General features: G+C 45.4%; 1 protein-coding gene across 5 annotated transcripts in view; it reads right to left on the reverse strand.

Moving 5' to 3' along the window:
* Nucleotides 1–252: 252 nt before the first annotated feature.
* Nucleotides 253–19,948, reverse strand: part of Alpk1 (alpha-kinase 1) — a 122,589-nt gene continuing 102,893 nt past the window's right edge. For 3 of the 5 annotated variants that reach the window (XM_039104061.2, XM_017591342.3, XM_227715.10), the window contains 7 exons: nt 19,168–19,263; nt 17,829–17,933; nt 13,922–16,013; nt 11,651–11,804; nt 7,650–7,812; nt 6,059–6,245; nt 253–4,709 (listed from right to left, as the gene is read on the reverse strand). In XM_039104061.2, the coding sequence (XP_038959989.1) occupies nt 4,510–4,709; nt 6,059–6,245; nt 7,650–7,812; nt 11,651–11,804; nt 13,922–16,013; nt 17,829–17,933; nt 19,168–19,263 (2,997 nt within the window). In that variant the 3' untranslated portion in view covers nt 253–4,509. The remainder of the gene's footprint in view (nt 4,710–6,058; nt 6,246–7,649; nt 7,813–11,650; nt 11,805–13,921; nt 16,014–17,828; nt 17,934–19,167; nt 19,264–19,948) is intronic. The other 2 variants (XM_039104062.2, XM_063282918.1) reach the window with 1 other exon arrangement.

Below are 19,948 nucleotides of genomic sequence, written 5' to 3' on the forward strand. Positions count from 1 at the left end.
CCTCATCTCTAGCAGTGGGCTCAAGGGGTCAGAGCTCATTCCAAAGCGGCCACGGACCTTGGCAGTGTGGTCCGAGTGCTATTGGCTATAGAATCATGAAGGATGCAGGTGGAAAGGGATTGTGAATTCCTTCTCTGGTTTCAGAGAGCTGCTGAGGGCAGGCAGTGCATGGCAGGGGAGTCCCTGCCTGAAAGTCCCCAGAGGCTGTTGTATGGCAGTGTGAAAGTGAAAGAAGGCTGCAATGGAGACCTGTATTGGTTACTTTTTTATTATTGTGATAAACATCAAGACCAACACTATTAATAGAAGAGACAGTTTATTTGGGCTTATAGTTCCAGAGGGATGATTCCGCCATGGCAGGAAGACATGTAGCAAACAGCAGGTACGATGCCTGGAACAGAAGGTGGGAACTCACATCTTCAAACACAAAGTTGAAAGCAGAGACAGAAAACTTGAAATGGCATGAGATTTTAAAAACTCTCAATGTCCACTTCCAACAACACTTTCCCCCAACAAAGCCACACCTCATAATCCTTCCCAAACAGTACCACCAACAGGGGACCCAGTGTACAACTGCTCAAGACTATGGTAGACGATCCTCATTCAAACTACTAAAGGACCACAAGGTGTTGACGATGGCAGAGCTGTGAGGTATCTGACAAGGAGGGCAGCTTACTGGAAGTGGAACCAGCCCAAGAGAGAGATGAGTGATGAAGTCAGCAAAGCTGCAGGGGTTGAGACATCTAAGCCCTGTGAAATGAATGTTCAGACACGAGATCTGGAACTATAGAATCCAATGCTTGCCCCTACTGGTTTCTGTCTTGTTTTGGTCTAGGTATTTCCTTACTCTACCCCAATTCCTCTCTTTGGAGAAGGTAATGAATATTCTGTGCCATCATGTATTAGAAGTATGTAATTAGCTTTTTATTGAGTCTTAGAAGCGACTTTGGACTTTGAAACAGTAGACACTGTGAAAGACTGTGAGGACCTTTGAGGCTTGGTGAAATGCATTTTGTATTATATGACCAGGAGCCTACGGGGACACTGAGTATGATGTGGTGGCTGAAATGGGACTATTCCTATAGTTTGGGTATTTGAACACTTGGTGTAGTTAATGGTGCTGTTTGGCGGTGGAGGTGGAGGTGGTCAGGTGATGCGAACGTTTTGGAGGGAGTATATTGCTGGAGGTTTGGTATTGAGATTAAATTCCTCATGTCATTTCTAGTATATTTTCTTTGATTCAGTTTTGAGGTTCAAAATGTGAGTTACTTTCCTTCTCTTTCTTCTCTCTTCTCTCTCTCTCTCTCTACCTCTCTCTCTCTCCTTCTTCCTTTCTTGTTGTTTTGAGACAAGAGATTCTTTGTATAGACTATCATGAAACTTGCTCTGTGGACCAGGCTTGCCTCAAACTCACAGAGATCCACTGGCCTCTGCCTCCTGAGTTCAGGGATCAAAGCTTTGCACCACCACTACCCAGTTGGAGTTCTCAGTTGTCTGCTTCATGCTTGGCTGCTTTTTGACATATTCCACCATCATAGACTCTTATCCTTCCACAACCATAAGCCCAAATAAACTTCTCTAAGTTGCCTCGGCTGTGGTGTTTTAACACAGCAACAGAGAAGTGCCTAGAACATTTTGTTTTCCTGGTATGATTTTAATTACACCTGTGTGCCCGTACAGCCTCAATTCATCCCAGTAAATTCACCCTGTCTACTCCAAGGAATGCCATTTATTAGCCTGTGCTGTGTGGGTGGTGCCAGACAGATGGTGTTTACTTATCTGCCCAGGGACGTGGTCATCCCCCTACCTTGACCTGGAGCCAAAGGTTGTTTCTAAGACAGAATCTATCTGAGCAAGCCTGAAAAATGAAAAATCATGGTTTTACAAAATATGGAGTGACTCAGAGAAGGGCATAGCTTGAGTACAACAAACACCCATGCTGGTCCCAGCAAGAGGGGAACAGGAAGTGGAGCTGCAGTGGATTGGGATAGGACTGGCCCACATCAGCATGGTCCCTGGCTATGCACCCTGAACAGAGGATCCACCTGCTTCCCAGAATGAGTCCCCAGGATGCTGATTGAGGGATTTCTGGGTACCACCATCATCTGATGGCTCTGCTGGCCTACAGACAAGGGATTTGGAAACCAGAGGAGAAAGTAGCACATTTTATTCTAGAAGGAGCTGTTCATATGGAGGTTTGCTAAGTCAAGTACACTTTTAACCAGGCCCAGATCCCACAGGCAGGGTAAGTAGATTTCCTTGGCCTACACTTTCCCCTGATTTGGGGGGTTTGAGGGTGAATCTGAGTTCACAGGTCAGCAGTTCTTCTCCACCTCTTCAGAGAGAATAGCATTGAAAAAAACTGTTCTAACGACCAATGACTTTCACAGTAGGTTTGACTCATGGGCATGGACTCAGGATTACTGACCTCAGTTCTATGATATTTAACACCTCTCTGTCAGTTAATGGCCTTTCTTGTTGTCACAATCACTTCGTACTGTCCCCACTCCCTCATTAAGTAAGTACATATTGTATTTTTTCTTGATTTTTTTTTCTGTAGGATTTTACGCCGTTGGCTACTCTTTCTTGTACTTCTTTTTGATTAGTTTGCCAAAAATCTTGATCACCCTCATCTCTCTCTGTTCGCTCTTCATTTGATTTGGCACTCCTTTCAATTACCTCACATTTATGAAAAAGTATGGAAATTAGGAATCTGTGAGGAAGTACACGGAGTGTTATAATCTAACCCATGTGCCCTCATCCGGCTCCGCGCAGATGCAAGGGAAAGATGATGCTCTGTGCCCTCCCTCACTGTTTCGCTCTCCTTGGCTTGGACTTCATGACTTGGTGACTTCATCTAAAGCTCAGTCTGTATTCAAAGGTCCTAAATGTCCTCAGAATGCTATTTCAGGCCGGAGTTATAGTCACACTTTTAGTGAAGACATTGATTTTAGAAGTTTGGAATATTATCCAGCAATAAAATGGATGGGATGGGAGGTTGCTCTTGAGAAAGGGCTTAGAGGAATTCAATTGTAAATTGAAAGGGGCTGCTTGGTGCTCCCAGAGCTGCTCTCCACATGTACACCCCTCAGGACCCAAGGCGTTGCAGCTGATGCAAAGTCTTCTCATGCAAGGGAAGATAACCTGGCCCAGGCCCAGTGAGGAAGGAGTGGGGCCCCGGGATCCTAGAAAGTGATATACTCAGAGCCCTTGGGAGCACTTCCAGCCCTGGGGCCCTGCCCATTCTGCTGGCAGCTGTTTTTCTGTTCCAATAAGGGTTGTAGTTTTGGTGTGCGACCTTCTCACCCTCCCTGCCCTGTGATGTCATCCAATGCTTCTCTTTTCTTAGTGGCTGTCCATTTTCCTTTTTCCACTTGTTCACTCTCCCTTCCTCGGCATTTTTGGCTGTCACATCCCTCCAGTCTGTCACTCTTGCTTCCTCTGCTTCGTCTTCATTCTAGGATATACAATTCTCTGTCCATCCTTCTACACAAACTCCATTGCAACCCTTGATGACCACCCCTTATCCTGGACTTCCTTAGCACAGTACGTGATGGTGGGTATTGATAGTCAGTTTGACAAGACATAGAAATATCTAGGAGACAAAGCTCCAAGCCTGTATATGAGGGAATTCCTACATTGTGTTAACCCAGGTGAGGCGACACACCTTAAATGTGGTGGTACCACTGAGCATTAATACAATTCTTTCAGCAGAAGGAATTACCAATCTTGTGTGAAGAAGATGTATGGGGAAAGCAATAGGCTGTGGTGACCCTGTGGTATGTGACCACTCTTCCATCGCACCTTTCATAGATAGAAATACTAGAAGAAAACATGGGAGAACCAGAAAGAAACCCAGAACACAGAAATATCTGGTATCACACACAAGCATGAAATAAAGGTGAAGAAGTCATCTCAGTCAAAAGAACAGTCTGTATGGACAACAGTTTTACAAAATGGCAAATATTAAAAGGGAAACGACAATTGAAATCTTTTCAGGAGCCTGGATGTTTTAAATTTACAAAGAACTCTTTGGTTAATAAGAAAGCAGCAACAGTATCAGTTTTAACAGATTAAAAAAAAAAAACAAAACTCTCCAAACAGACCAAAAACCCAACCCAACCAGAACCAACCCACAAAGCAACAACAAAACAAACAGAAATCACAATGGCTTAATGACAGCAGTTTGTTTCCAGCTCAAGTTTGCATCCATTGTGGGTTGGTTGGAGACCTTTTCCATGTTGTCCTCATGCAACTCAGGACCCTGAACATCATATACAACTGTGAGGCCTAGGACAGCCTCCAGACATGCCCCTGTGTCAGAGGGAACAGGTCTACAGGATCTTGTCCTGGCAAGCAAGTGTAGGCCTGAAATCAACACTTGTGTATTCCTCTCATAAGTCAATAGCTGGAATCATCCATTGGCCCAACTGATCAATACGTCAACACTTGCCTCGCTTTGTATTCCTGGAAGGAGGCAGATTTGATGCTAGGCTCCCAACCCACTGCCTATATCTTACTTGTTTGCTCTAGTGAAGGTCTCGTCAGAGAAAGACGATGGCATATTTCATTACAGCTTGCATGTTGGTTATTAAAGAAGTAAAATATGCCCCGCTTTCCAAAGTTTGTAGTGACGTCTCTCTGATCTACAGAGTGAATCTGAGGATCTGTGAGATAGATGAGGCCTTTTCCATTACCAGTCACCCAACCTGAAAGAGAACAAATACATCTGAGCACCATATACTTCAACACTCATGCACACGCACATGCATGCACACATAGGCATACACACAAACATGTGCAAACATGCTCACATGCACATACTCACACATATGCACAAGCACATGCACACACATGCATGTTCATACATGCATACACACACATAAACACACATACACACATGCACGCTTAAAGAGATATGTTTAAAACTTGATCAAACCGTGATTTACGTTTAGTATATTTTTCTGCCAAGGCATTTGAGATGCATATCCTAATTACTAATTTAAGAAAGAGAACTGAATACTACGTTGTAACATAAGTATGACATTCTGAGATACTGAATAATCACAGATTTGTAAAGCATAACGTTCTTTAGAATTGCTAAAATCTCAATTTTGAACACTTGTCTTGATTTTGAGGTTTCTTTATGCCTTATTCACTTAGTCCTGTATTTGCCGGCCTACCCCACATTTAGGTATTGAGTTCAGGAACTGTACATTTTTAGATACTGAGTGCACAGTAGTGAGTGAGAGAAACAAAGATCCTTGTTCCAATTGAGCAAACATTCTCATGGAGAGAGACAGATAATAAACAATGGACATGTAAAAGACACTATGACAGCTATAACTGCCGTGGAAGAGAGACTGAGGATTGAGGGTCTCTTGCTAGAATAGTCTCTGACATGAATTATCACAACTACAATAACAAAACAAACTGAAAAAAGATCACTAATATTAATGTGGATTTTAAGAAACCTCAAATTTAAGTACACACAACTTCCTGTTTCATGATTCTAAATATGAAACTCAATTTTCAGCTTTCAAGATGCAAAAAGGGCTAAAGAAAAAGCAGGGATGATTTTAAATTCAATTAATTAATTATTATTAATTTGCCTGTGGAGGCCAGAAGGAGTGTTGGATAACTTAGAACTAGAGTCACAGTTGTGAGCAGTGAGCCACGTGGGCACTGGGATTGAACCTGGGTCTTATATAAGGACAGCGAGGGCTCTTAACCACTGAGCCATCCTCCAGCCCTGTGGAAGAAATTAAGAGAATTTTGAAGTGAAATTCAGTAGTAAGAAACTTATTCCACTCTCATCCACTCAAGTGAGCGGAAGATTGTAGGGACCGCTCTGCAACTGAGCCCAAGAAACCACAGGCTCATGGATAAGGAGGTGCCTAAGTCACTTCTTGGGAAACCATTTGCTGTATGCAGCGAAATCAATGACCTAAATTCTAAACAGTAACCTGCACATAGCATGGCCTATGATATATGACTCATGATTAGTGAAATCAGTTGGAATAGTGAGAGTTAAAAAATGACCCCTTGTTTTACCTACCTTGTAAATCAACCACAACATGTCTGTGGTTAGAAAACTCGTAAGAAAAATGGCCGTAGGCCAAGCCGTATTCTGTAGCTTTGTACTCGGTCTTGACGACTTTGGTGTTATTTGATAACTTGACGAATTCTCCCAGGATGTAAGGCTCCACACTGATGCACCCCTTTATAGTCCTGCCTTCCAAAATCTGTAACAGAGATGGGAGGTAGTATTCACGACGGTGAGCACCACGGTCTCTGCAGAGGGGTAGATCTCTGTGTGCACTGAGGTTCTGCCGTGGAGATTTGCTACTCTAGACTTAATTTTCTCAGAGCTAGGTCTAAGAGGAATAATAACTGCTCTTTACTTTTGTCAAAAGGTTTAAATGATAAGACAAATACAAAGCACCTAGTGTTACCCATAGTGTAAAACAGAATCTACAGTAATTAATGTTTCTAGACTAATCTGCTCGCTCAAAAAAATTAGGTCACAAGGGCTAGACAGATGGCTTGGTGGTTAAGAGCACTTGCTGCTGCTCTTCTAGAGGGCCAGAGTTCAATTCCCAACACTCATTCATTGGCTCACATCTATAGATTCAGTCCCAAGTGATCCAACACCCTCTTCTGGCTTCTGCAGGCGCAAAGCACATAGTGGTGCACAGACAAACAATGCAGACAAAATATTAATGCACATAAAAAAATTAGAGCACAATGACCTGGTCTCAGGCTGGTTTGCCAGAGCGTGTGAATGGATCATGCCTTGGGACTAGAGGCTGATTATTAACTCATGCATTTCTGTATGGTGACGTTGACTTAGAGGTTAGTATCAGTGCCTGTAAGGTGCTTGCCTACTTTCTGACATGAAGATACAAACTGGATGATACCTATAATATGAATACCTTAAAAATGAGTCAGAATATCTCTAGTCAATAAAAAATTGCAGATATAAATGCAGGGAGGATCCAACCTATCTGGGGAAACAGGGTACTCTTGATCCAAAAAAGAGAGAACAGGAGAGAGGTTTGCCTTTCTCTCTCTAACTTGATGTTTAGTGAAGAGAGATTGGTTTCAATGTCTCTGACATCCACGATGGAAGAAGGCAGGTTGGGCTGAATCTAAGAAGACAAACTGGGGCCTGACTACTACAATTCTTTGGAAGTGAAGTTACTTATGGTTGTTCCATGATAAACACGTTTAAGGTACAGCTTCTTATCGCTTGGTTGCAAACATGGAGAGAAGGAAATGCAAAACGAGGGCTTTACGTTTCATGCTGAGGGAATAATTTGTACAAAATACAAACTTGAAGGCCCTTTTGTAGAGAGACAAGACACAGAGAAACATCCAATAAGAAGGCTGACTTAACCGGATGCTAGGATCAACAGTCACTCTGACGTCACCCAGGCAGCCCCAATGAATGTGCCGGATGGGGCAGACGGTCAATCTTTCCATGTGTTTTTTTTTTTTTAATAGGATGAAGTTGATGACGCAGAGGAAGGAGCCTAGGAACTCCGTGTGTGAGATCTTTCCGGACCATGTTAGAAGTAGACTTGAAACAGAAATCTAAACTAATATCTAGGTGCAGGCTTGTTTAATTACCCAAACTCATGCTTTACCAGCAATATTGTGGACGGGATGTAGAATATCTGCGTTGGGATCTTTTGCTCGTAGAGTCTCTTGTTAAACTCTGTCACGTAGTGCTGCGCTGTCATCTGCCGCTCCACATCTGTGAGGTGGTACCGGAGCCCCTTCCGCTCTTTATATTCTTTCCCAACGTATCTGCAGATGGACAGAACCCACATAGCAACACGGGAAGCCGCTCTTTCCTATTGGCTAAATAAGGATGGGGGACCCACAGGAAGACCAACAGAATCAACTAGCCTGGACCTTGGGGGGGCTCCCAGAGACTGAACCACCAAACAAAGAGCAAGCCTGGAACCTAGGACCCCACACATATGTAGCAGATGTTCAGCTTGTTCTTCGTGTGGGTCCCCCACAACTGGAGCAGGATCCGTCCCTGAGTCTGCAGCCTGCCTGTGGGTCCTCTTCTCCTAACTGACTGCCTTGTCTGGCCTCAGTGGGAGAGGATTCTCCTAGTCCTGCAGTGACTTGATGTGCCATGGTGGGTTGCTATGCGGGATGGCGGGTGGGGCTCCCTCTTCTCAGAGGAGACAGGGAGGAAGGATGGGGGAGAAACTGTGTGTGCATGGGGGACCAGGAGGAGAGGGAGTCTGCAATCAGCATGTAAAGTAAATAAATAAATTAATGGAAAAAAGGGAGAAATATGCAGTTTAAAAGGTAATTCCAGGGACTGGTGAGATGGCTCAGCGGTTAAGATCACTGACTGCTCTTCCAGAGGTCCTGAGCTCAATTCCCCATAACCACATGGTGCCTCACAGCCGTCTGGAATGGGATCCGAAACCCTCTCCTGCTGTGTCTGAAGACCGCGACAGTGTACTCACAAAAATAAAATAAATAAATCTTTTTTTCAAAAAAAAAAAAGATAATTTCTAATCCTTATCTAATCATTATCAATTGTGTTAACTTCAGATCTAAACAATTTTATAACAGCCACGTCTACAACAGAGCACGGCTCGTGCTAGCTGGCCTGAAATGACATGGAGTGTGGAGGGAAACTGTCCAGACAATGTGGTAGCTCTTCACACCTGTGTGCAAACCATGGGTCATCACGGTGTACTGGAGTGTGGCCGGACTCTTGAAGCCTGACGTTCTCATCTGCAGTATGGCCTTAAATGTGTCAATTAGTCAGTACGGAGTCTCCTCTATTCCTCCCTTGTGTGACTAATTCATTCTGTGAGTACCGACTTTACCAAGACCTACTATGGGCACACTAACGTGCCAGTTCTGAGGCTGTTAAGGAAAGTGTGAGCTATTAGATACATAACTTTCAAGGGCTCACAGGATAATTGGACAGAGACTATACAAGGCAGTAAGTAATCGAATAACACATAATTCCAGTACTACATGTCACTGTAGTATTTTATACGTGCTGTGAGTTAGTATGAATTTATTAGTAGTGCCACATGTGCTTGAAGGGGCCTACAAAATCAGTGGGAGGGGTCAGCATCATAGACCCGCATCAGAAATCTCTGAATCTAATATTCTCAAGAAGGCTACAGATCTGGCCATTCAGACTCCCGAGGAAGAGAGCAAGGACAGTGAGAGGGGCACACAAGGCGGAGCCTCTGTGCTATCAGAGAGCATCCCAGAGAGAAGGAGAGTGACATCTCAGTACACACGGAGCGCAGGTTTGCAGAGGGCTCAAACTGATCTAAAGCTTTTTCATTTATCGACTGAGGCCAGAAGTGTGCACGAAAGGGTTGGTTACCCATGTAGGGTGCCAGGGCTGAAGCATTTCTGGAACATTCTTCTGGAATAATGGACTGTCATCCTGTGACTAAGAAGACACATCTTCTTTCATTTTATGCCCCTTTTCCTTAGCCTTAGATTATGGAGCATCGGTCCCTGTGGCCACCTTTATGTTAATAGGCAAATGTCTTCATCGTGTCTTCTATTAGATACTTTCATTGTGTATCATCGTTATTTCCGCTACTGGGAAATCCATCTAAGTGACATTTCTTTATATGGGGATAGTTTTGCTTTGCTGTTTTGATTGCCTGTAAGACTTAAGATTGTTGTTTCAGGAAGTCTGAAGTCTCTCCCTTCCCTTTTGCTTCCTTCCTTTCTGTTTCTTTTTTTTCCCTTTATAGCCCATTTGAATCCAATCTGATTTTTGTTTTTGGCAATTCCGGAAAATAACTGCTCTCTCTTCTCCGTTGTATTCCTCCAATCAGATGTGTCTTAGACACCCTCATTCCAGTCTGTATGTTTCTTAAATCCCATATGTCTCATCTTAGAACATCCTGAGATACCGTGGGGCATTAGCCTCCACAAAGAAGCTCACATGGGAATCAGAGTCTCTCACAGTTCTGAAGCCTGGATGTCCCAACTCAAAAGTCAACGGGGCGCTGTTTTCTCTAAATGCAGCAAGGAAAGACCTGCCCCAGGCCTTGCTTCTGCTTTGTGGGATTTCCTAGCCTTGCTTCAGCATACCTGTAATCTTCACATGCGTTCTCACTGTTCTCACTGTGTGCAGGCCTGCCTCCAAGTTTCTTTTTTCTAAAGGGCAACAATGACCCTTGAATAAGAATGACCTTCGTAAGCTCATATACTTGAATTCGTAGTTGTAGGGGAGTAGAGCTATTTGAGAGAATTAGAAGGATTATGGAGTGTAGAGTATGTCACTGTGGGTAGGCTTTGAATTTTCAAGAGCCTATGCTAGTCACACACACCCTCTGCTTGTGAATCAGGGTGTAGAGCTCTCAGCTCCAGGACCATGCCTACCTGCAGGCTGCCATGCTTCCTGCTATAACAGACTAACGCTCTGAAACTATAAGCAAACCCTCAATGAAATGTTTTCTTTTGTGTAAGTTGCCCTGGTTATAGTTGACATCACACCGATGAACAGTGACTAAGACCTGGCTGTACCGGGATGTGGTTCACCTTACTCCAGTATGAATTTGTCATAACTACAGTTGGAGCGGCTCTCATTACCCCAATATGAATACTGAAGCACCCACATAGGGATTTGAGGTGACACAATTCTATTCGGAACATCTCATTCTACCGTTTATGTATGACTCTGGGCAAGCTCTTAACAGACTGTGGCTTAATTTCCATCTCTGTAAAACTCAAGACAAACAGGAACACCTACTTTACAGGGTGTTTGAGGATTGGCTGAATTAGTATAAACCGTTTCAAACAGAGCCTGAGGTATATTAGTGTAACCTTCAACTGTTTAAGAACTACTTGGATTTACCCAATTTCTCTATTTTTTTCTCCTGATTTCATACATCATTAGGCTTTAGATGGCGAACAGGGTTAACTTTAAAAGTTTGGGCATATCCATTATTTTTCATGGATTTCTTTTCTTTCTTTCTTTCTTTTTTTTTGTAAACCACCTTTTTTTTAAATCATGATAATTTTATTCCCTCTTTTCCACTTTTCAGATCTCTACTTTTTATTTTATTTATTTTTTTATTATTGGATATTTTTATTTATATTTCAAATGTTATTCCCTTTCCCGGTTTCCTGGCCATAAGCCCCCTATCCCATCCCCCTCCCCTTCTTCTATAAGGGTGTTTCCCCTCCCCAAACATCCCCTTCCCACTTCCCCCTGACATCCCCCTACACTGGAGGGGTCCAGCCTTGGCAGGACCAAGGGCTTCTCCTCCCATTGATGCCCAGCAAGGCCATCCTCTGCTACATATGCAGCTGGAGCCATTTCATGGGTTTCAAAAGACACAAATAGTATGGCAATCAACCACATGGCTGAGGTATCTCAATTTCTTGTCTATCCAATGGGTTTAAAAATGTTACCCTGGTGGGCCTGAGTTCATGTATATACACCATCTGGGATAATTCTGTGATGTGTAGGAACTGTTGTCAATTGACTAATGATGGGGAAGAGAAGTCAATATCTAAAGTCATACATTGGGCCACATTTCAACCCTTTCAAAAATCTCATGAGTGACTACTTCATTGAAAAAAAATTAGCTTGACTTATGCTGACGACACACATGCTTTCCAGTAATACCTCCCCAGGGTTTCCTCTTGATGGAGATAGTGGACCCAGAATGCATTTCTCTGCTTGCCCTTCTTCTTCACTTTCAGGTAGTCTCCCAGATATACCACCGTTTCCTGGGCCGTCCACAACTCAGACTTTTTGGAATATTTTAGCAGGAGGGCACCTGGGGGGAAAACAAAAGGTAAGACTTCTTTAATGGATTTTGAACAGGGTTTGGCAACCAGGAAGCACACTTTGCACACTCACTGTAGGGTCCTGGCAACTCCAGGAATTCAAACCAGTATCGTGGGTAATTCTGAATGAACAAAAGTCATAACTGCCCCATCGGAAATGTCCCGCTTATTATATTCCCTCATATTTAAATAACTCCCATTAAAGCAATTCAATGAAAATGTGACACTTTATAAGTGTCCATAAAGAATTGCTTTTGATTCTTGTTTGGTTAAATATGGCAAGAGATGAAGTTAAGACAAGCTTCTGCATGAAAGTAGATAGAAAACGAAGGCTTCTAGATGCTCCGCAGACAGCGCTGGGATATGCAGTGCTGGGGTATGCAGTGTTGGGATATGCAGTGCTGGGATATGCAGTGCTGGGGTATGCAGTGTTGGGGTATGCAGTGTTGGGGTATGCAGTGCTGGGGTATGCAGCGCTGGGATATGCAGCGCTGGGGTATGCAGTGCTGGGGTATGCAGTGTTGGGATATGCAGTGCTGGGATATGCAGTGCTGGGGTATGCAGTGCTGGGGTGTGCAGTGCTGGGGTATGCAGTGCTGGGGTGTGCAGTGCTGGGGTGTGCAGCGCTGGGGTATGCAGCGCTGGGGTGTGCAGCGCTGGGGTGTGCAGCGCTGGGGTGTGCAGCGCTGGGGTGTGCAGCGCTGGGGTGTGCAGTGTTGGGGTATGCAGTGCTGGGGTATGCAGTGCTGGGGTGTGCAGTGCTGGGGTGTGCAGTGCTGGGGTGTGCAGTGCTGGGGTGTGCAGTGCTGGGGTGTGCAGTGCTGGGGTGTGCAGTGCTGGGGTGTGCAGTGCTGGGGTATGCAGTGCTGGGGTATGCAGTGCTGGGGTGTGCAGTGCTGGGGTGTGCAGTGCTGGGGTATGCAGTCCTGGGGTATGCAGTGCTGGGGTATGCAGTGCTGGGATATGCAGTGTTGGGGTATGCAGTGTTGGGGTATGCAGTGCTGGGGTATGCAGCGCTGGGATATGCAGCGCTGGGGTATGCAGCGCTGGGGTATGCAGTGCTGGGGTATGCAGTGCTGGGGTATGCAGTGTTGGGGTATGCAGTGTTGGGGTATGCAGTGCTGGGGTATGCAGTGTTGGGGTATGCAGTGCTGGGGTGTGCAGTGTTGGGGTATGCAGTGCTGGGGTATGCAGTGTTGGGATATGCAGTGCTGGGGTATGCAGTGTTGGGGTATGCAGTGCTGGGGTATGCAGCGCTGGGGTGTGCAGCGCTGGGGTATGCAGCGCTGGGGTGTGCAGTGCTGGGGTGTGCAGTGCTGGGGTATGCAGTGCTGGGGTATGCAGCGCTGGGGTATGCAGCGCTGGGGTATGCAGCGCTGGGGTATGCAGTGCTGGGGTATGCAGCGCTGGGGTGTGCAGTGCTGGGGTATGCAGTGTTGGGGTGTGCAGTGCTGGGGTGTGCAGTGCTGGGGTGTGCAGTGCTGGGGTATGCAGTGTTGGGGTGTGCAGTGCTGGGGTATGCAGTGCTGGGGTGTGCAGTGCTGGGGTGTGCAGTGTTGGGGTATGCAGTGCTGAGGTATGCAGTGTTGGGGTGTGCAGTGCTGGGGTGTGCAGTGCTGGGGTATGCAGTGCTGGGGTGTGCAGCGCTGGGGTGTGCAGTGCTGGGGTGTGCAGTGCTGGGGTGTGCAGTGTTGGGGTATGCACAGAAGTGTGGGGAAGGAGTGACTTCCGGCTAGTGGAGTTGGATGACTGGGCTAAAAGAGAAGGTGAACTATCTGTTCACATTCAGTGACGGAAGGATCAGAGGTGATGAATCAAGAGAGATTGGAAGAAGAACATATTCTGAAACTTTGATCCAATTCCATCCCTTGACTTTTTATTCAAATTAGTAAAAAAAAAATGACAACTGGGAAATAGCCTATCTCTTAAAAAATGTGGTCCTGAAATCTCGCCTCTCACGGGCAGGAAATTCCATGACAAGAAAAGTAATTTTCCCAGCAATTCACAAAGTTCATCCTTTACGATCAGTACCCAGCAAGCTCTTCCCAAGGCTTCTGGCAGATACCTCCTAAGGCCTGGAGCTAGAGACTAAGAGGGTTGTACTCACTGTGTGCTTGTTGGAGTTGATTGGACTTCAAAACTCCTGTATTCTCCAGTCTCTGAAGCAGCCAATCATGCCTCACCCCTGCTAGAAGCTTTTCAAGGTCATCAGGCTGCAGGGTGCGAGCCTCAAGGATCTCTTGGCTGGTCTGTCCTGTCAGTGAGCCAAAGGAACTTCGGCTAGAGTTCAGCAGAGACCAGGAGCTTTCCCCCTCAGACGAACTGCGGGAAAAGGCGGGTGATTTTAGCCACCACGGCGAGCATGAGCTGGAGTTCTGGCTACTCTTCAGCATGCTCCCAAGTTCCTCTCCTTCCTCTGTGGTGCTGAAGTCCTCATCGAAGATAGGGGAGGGACCGTGGCCATTTACAAAGGACTTTGGACTCTCATCACTCTGACCGGACCTTAAAGCACGTGGTCTGTGAGCGCCATCTTGGCCAATGGAGTAGACCTCTGTGCTGTCAAGCATTTGGCCCTCCTCATCCACCGTAGAAGCATCAGGGTCCACAGCTTCGTCTTTGACGGAGCAGCCAATCTTTGCTGAGTCAGCATTTTGAACAGACCAATCTGAAAAGGAAGTCCGATGCGTAGACATTGAATGGCTGCCTTGTAAACCTCCTGGGACTACCAGAGAGTGTGATGGGCCATCATCTGTGCTTTCTGCCGTGTCTCCTTCTGGGTCTACCGAGGAGGAGGCAAACGTTAATTCAGGCCCCGTGCATATTTCAGTGAGTTTTCCCTCATTCTTTTCTCCACTCCAGTCTTTGAAGTCATACTTGGATTCTGGGAAATCACCAATTATTCCAGAAGTTTCTTCTTCCTGAACTGAAGGATATGTGGTCACAGCTGTGAACCTGCCCAAACTAGCCAAGGACCAGGCATCAGAACCACATGAAGGACTGGACTGAAGAGAAGTAGTGTTGGATCCTTCAGGGGGTTCTAAGAGCCCTGCATCTGAGGCCAAACAAGTGGTCGTCGAGTTGAGAGGAAGGGCGGGTGTGTGTAACTGACTTTGTGAAGACTCTGCATTGTGATCTTCGGTCGTCTGAAGAGAGACACCGTGGAGCTTGGAAAACAGCAAATACGTCTCTCTACATATACGTCTGTCCCCCTCGGGTTCCTCAGACACTGCTGTGGAGCATTGAGTGTCCACAAGATGTTCCTCTTGGCTAGACTCTTTCCTTTCTGTATCCTGAACAGCACCGTTCACTTCCTCCCAGCTTGCGGAAGAGCTGAGCCCTGACAGTCTGCTCCAAGAACTCGAGCTAGAGCTGTCTCTCAGAGGCTTGCTGGAGACATCTGCCCTGCCATTGCTGTGGTTTGGTAGCTCAGTCTCCGTCCCCGTATCTTGATCCAGGGAGACTCGAAACGCCTCGGAATGGGTCCAGTTTCTCCTCCTTACTCTTTGGAGCTTCTCCCAATCTTTCTCAGACATCTTGGAATAAGCTGTACTCCCGCTGTCTTGGGAGCACACTTTCTCTAGAGTAACCCCCACAGTATCTATAGTGCTTGTTTCCGTCTTCAGAGTGGTGATACAGACCTCTGCCTTTGCGTCTCTCTGGTGGCCTCTGCTGTTCCTACACGTGCTTTCAAATACCTCGCACACTGAAGTATGGTGCTGGGAGTAGGTTTCGAGAAGCTGTTGGAAATCCACGTGCCCATGCAAGATGGGCCTATCTAAACCACACGTGAAACTCTCTGGGACATAAGATCTATCATCTGCATTTGGGAAGCTTTGAACGTGTAGATGTCCCTTCACCTGGCTGATGAGGGACATGATTTCCCGAGACAGGACTTCTCTGTCCTGGCTCGAGAGGGAAGTGCTGAAGGTGTAGAGCTTGCCCATAGCTGCGCTGCACTGCTGCTTTGCTGCACGGACTGCATCTGTCTCCCCATGGAGCCTGCAGTGCACCGTGGCGAGGCCAAAGGCAGCTTTGATGAAGCTGTGTAGCTCCTGCTTTCCACTAACCAGCTCGCCGTCTTTCTTGGTGAGGAGGCCAATCTCAAAGGCTTCTTTGGCTTCACGCAGATACGCACTTTTCATTCCTGGAGGGCAGTCAGCAGAACAACTGTATGACAATAGACATGTTCCACGGATGTTCTGTGGGAAGCAGCAAATGAGGGTCAGATGTTGCATTGGGTACTAGATGTGAATCAGGACAAACTCTTTTTTTTTTTTTTTCACTTCCCTCTCCCTCTTCTTTACTGTTTTTGAGACAGGTCTCTTTATGTAGCCCTGGCTATTTCAGAACTCACAATGTAGACCAGGCTGGCCTCAAACCCACAGACACACACTTGTCTCTGTCCCCCAAGTGCAGATTAAAGGCATGTACCACCACACCCAGAAAACCTTTTTATTCCTCAAGGGCAATCACTTAAAAGATTACAGAAAAAGAAATGTACAACACAGACATTCTAAAGAAGGTTCATGAATGTTTAATGGAGGATGTGAGGTTTTCTGCTTGTTTTGGGTGCTTGAGAAGGGATGAACCCTTGAGCCATTGACTGAGACAGAGGGTGAGACATTTAGCTTCACCTTCCACTCTGCCGTGACCCCGATGCCTGTGGACTGAACATGGCAGACGTACGATCCTGCTGTTGTCCATTGTTTTAGCAAATGGTCCAGGATGGTTGGGTTGACCATTCGCAAGGTCTGAGAACTCAGTGAAGACTTACCAGAGACAATCGCCTAACGGGTGGAAGAAGCACCTTTAAGGTGGGACGCACAATCCAATGAACAGGAATGACTTTGAAATAAAAGGGGGAAAGGGATGCCTGCTAGAACTGAGGCTGAACCTTCTGTTCTGAACAGCTCCTGCTGCTATATTTTATCCTATATTGAGGCCAAAGTAATAGAGCCAATAAACCACAGATCGAAACCCCTGGTGCTATTAGCAAAACAGCAAACAATAATATCAACAAGTACAGTAGAATCAAAACAAAACAAAACAAACAACAACAACGAAAGAACAGCCCTTTTCTTTACGTGGTTTCTCACAGTATTTGTATTTGGCACAGTGACAAGTCTCACTAACAGTCTACACTCAGGACATAAACATAATTAATTTCTCTATGCAATAAATGTATCAATTTAGCTACAACCAAACTACAGAGTAGTGGGTTTTAAATTTGTGTATGGGACCAGCGGGCTAAGAGTCAGTTCCTTATACCAAATGGACACCAACATCTGTAGATGCTCAAGTCCCTTGCATAGAAACCATGTACACACAGCATCTGTAGGTCACTTGTGTCACACAGCGTCAATACTGCACTGTCTAGGAATGACAAGAACGAAGAGTCTGTTTGTGTTCTGTACATATGCAAACAAATTTGATCCAAAGTTGATTAGATGTAAGGGCGTAGAACTTGCAGATAGGGTTGATCATATATATTCTTTAATTAATTAATTGTTAAAAGTTATGTGTGTGTCTGACTACATGTTCACGCACATGCCCATAGAGTCCAGAAGGGGATGTTGAACCCCTTGGAGCTGGAGTTGCAGGCTGATGTGGGTGCTAGGATCCTGACTCAGCTTCTCTGCAGGAACAGTACTTGCTCTTAACTGCTGAGTCGTCTTTCCAATCCCAAAGTTAACTATATTTCAAAATGAAAGAATTTCGCAATGTTAATCCAAGAGATCTGCATTTGATGGGCAGAGAGACGATCCTAGGCTATGTGTGTTTTGCAAAGACTCCGTAGGTGACTCTGATCTTCTGTCAGCCTTAGGAACCCTTGTCCTGGAATAGCCTTATATGTTCGGACTGAAGTAACTTAGCTTCTGTCAGGATACTCTCATTCTGACTAAGAGTACTTTCCCCCATGTGGAGTCTTACAATAATTGCCAATGAAGAGTCAGCTCCTCCTTCAAGGTTAGACTTTTCCCTCCCCCTGGCTACATGGGAGAGCCTGTATTTACCACAGCTGTGAGCACGAACAGGGGCGTGTAGGCACTGAAGGCAGCTGCCAGTTTGCAGGCTTCCGCAGCTGACAATAAACGATGGTCGAACTCCTTGAGCAAGGCCTGTGTGGAAAAGCTCTCCATTAATAAACAAAGCCTGTGGCACTCCATCGCTTTTCTTTCAAGTTCTAAGGGACTCCTTCTTTTCATCGTGAACCTGTCAGAACAGTGCTGGGAAAGCCTAAGTGGGACTAAAGATACCAGAGCATTGGGTGTCCTTTCCCCTAGCCACCCCTCCCATCCCACATCCCTATCCTGCATCCATAATGCAGAGAGTCTGGCATGACCAACAGTTAGGCAAAGTAAATCAGCCTCTCTGTAAGATGGGCACAGTTCTTTTTCCATGGAAACTGCACGCTTCGCATGCAGACTGGTGGATAATCTCTGTGCTGCTCTTGACAAAGGGCTCTTTATGGCTTCACACCAAAGAGGATCCATCCATTCATTCTGGAAGTGTATAGTAGGCACCACCATGTGTCAGACACAGTTCTAGACCCGAAGAGGAACTGACTGTAAACTTGAGAAGAACTTATTTCTATTAGGATGAAGAAATGGCCAGTATAGTTATTTAAAAGAACAGTAATATTAGGCTTAGGCTTAGAATATGGAGCAAGTACCCGGTTATCTGATTTGTACAACAAAACCTGTGTGTGTGTGTGTGTGTGTGTGTGTGTGTGTTCATATGTGTACAGTGCACATGTGCGTGGGTGCCGTCCTCAGGACGTATCCACTTTTTTTTGTTTTTTTGAAACAAGTCTTACACTGGGACCTGGAGCTCACAGATTAGCTATAATGGCTGACAAGCAAGCCCCAAGTCTTCTCCTGTGTCTCCAGGGTTGGGATTACAAGGACATGCCATCATGCCTGGTTTTTATGTGGGTGTTGGGGACCAACTCAGGTCCTCACATTTACGTGAAAACACTGCCAACTGAGTCATGTCCCTCAATCATCGCCATGGTATTATGTTTTTAACTTATTACCCTTTTATTACCAAGCTTAGATACTGAATTTTGTACATGTTGAAAGGAAATAAATGGGACCAAAAATCACTCTGATAACATTCTATCATTCTTTGGCTTGAAGATTTTTGGTGCCCTTTGTATATCTGACTCATCGAGAGAGGCATGGGTGACCAAGACAAATAGGACCCACTAGAGCTGCTCCCATTAATCTAGGAGGGACTCTGCTCCCAACCCCTACTCTGCTGGGAAAGAGCGGATAACCAACACCAAGAACAACACTGACAGGCTTGCAGGGGATGCCACTCAGAACCGTGCCTTTGCCAAACGACAATTACCAAGTTAACCTTTGGGCTCTTCTTAAACTTCTCATAATCAGTTTTGCTCATAGACACAAAGATGTCCGCCAGTATGCCCAATGACGTGGAAATGCCCTGTCAGGAGAACAAACGAATCAGACTGGAATTCTCTCATCTCAGGGCCCACAGTCAGTGACTCCACGTCATGGGAACTATCTGCTTGCTATTATTCTGCGACTGTGACGTTGGAGATGCTTTTGAACTGAAAGAGCATCACATCCCAAGGCTTGAGGATGAATTGAAACATGGCTGGTTTGAAGTTGGGTTATTAGTGATAATTCATCTAAATACTAGGCCTGAACCATTGGCACAGGAGGAGATCTCATAGTACTCTCTGCCTGTGTTGGAAAGTTAGACGGGTCTCACATCAATGACAGATCTCTGGGAAATGGAGGGTTCGATTAAAGAGGGGACAGTCACAAAAGTATCACGAACGTGAAACTACCAATGTCAAAGCAAACGTTGAGTCTTAGTTTCTTAAAGATGCTACTAACAATTTCAAAGGAAGTGTCCCCTCGATAGACTCTTGGAAAATGGCTTTACACAGAGTATTGTGGCCGTTTCAAGATTTGTCACAGAATCAACTGAAGGCTATATAATGGGACAGGATAGACAGAGTGGGCCAGAAATTATAAATTTATAATTGGATGGTTAGAAATTAGTACAGAAACCCATCATAGGTAGAGTCTACCCGCAACACAGAAGGAGGTTCCTAAATGTTCCTGGTCTTGTGCTCGTGTAGAGTGACTTAGACAGTGCA

The sequence above is a fragment of the Rattus norvegicus genome, chromosome 2, assembly GCF_036323735.1.
Source record: "Rattus norvegicus strain BN/NHsdMcwi chromosome 2, GRCr8, whole genome shotgun sequence".
NCBI lineage: Eukaryota > Metazoa > Chordata > Mammalia > Rodentia > Muridae > Rattus > Rattus norvegicus.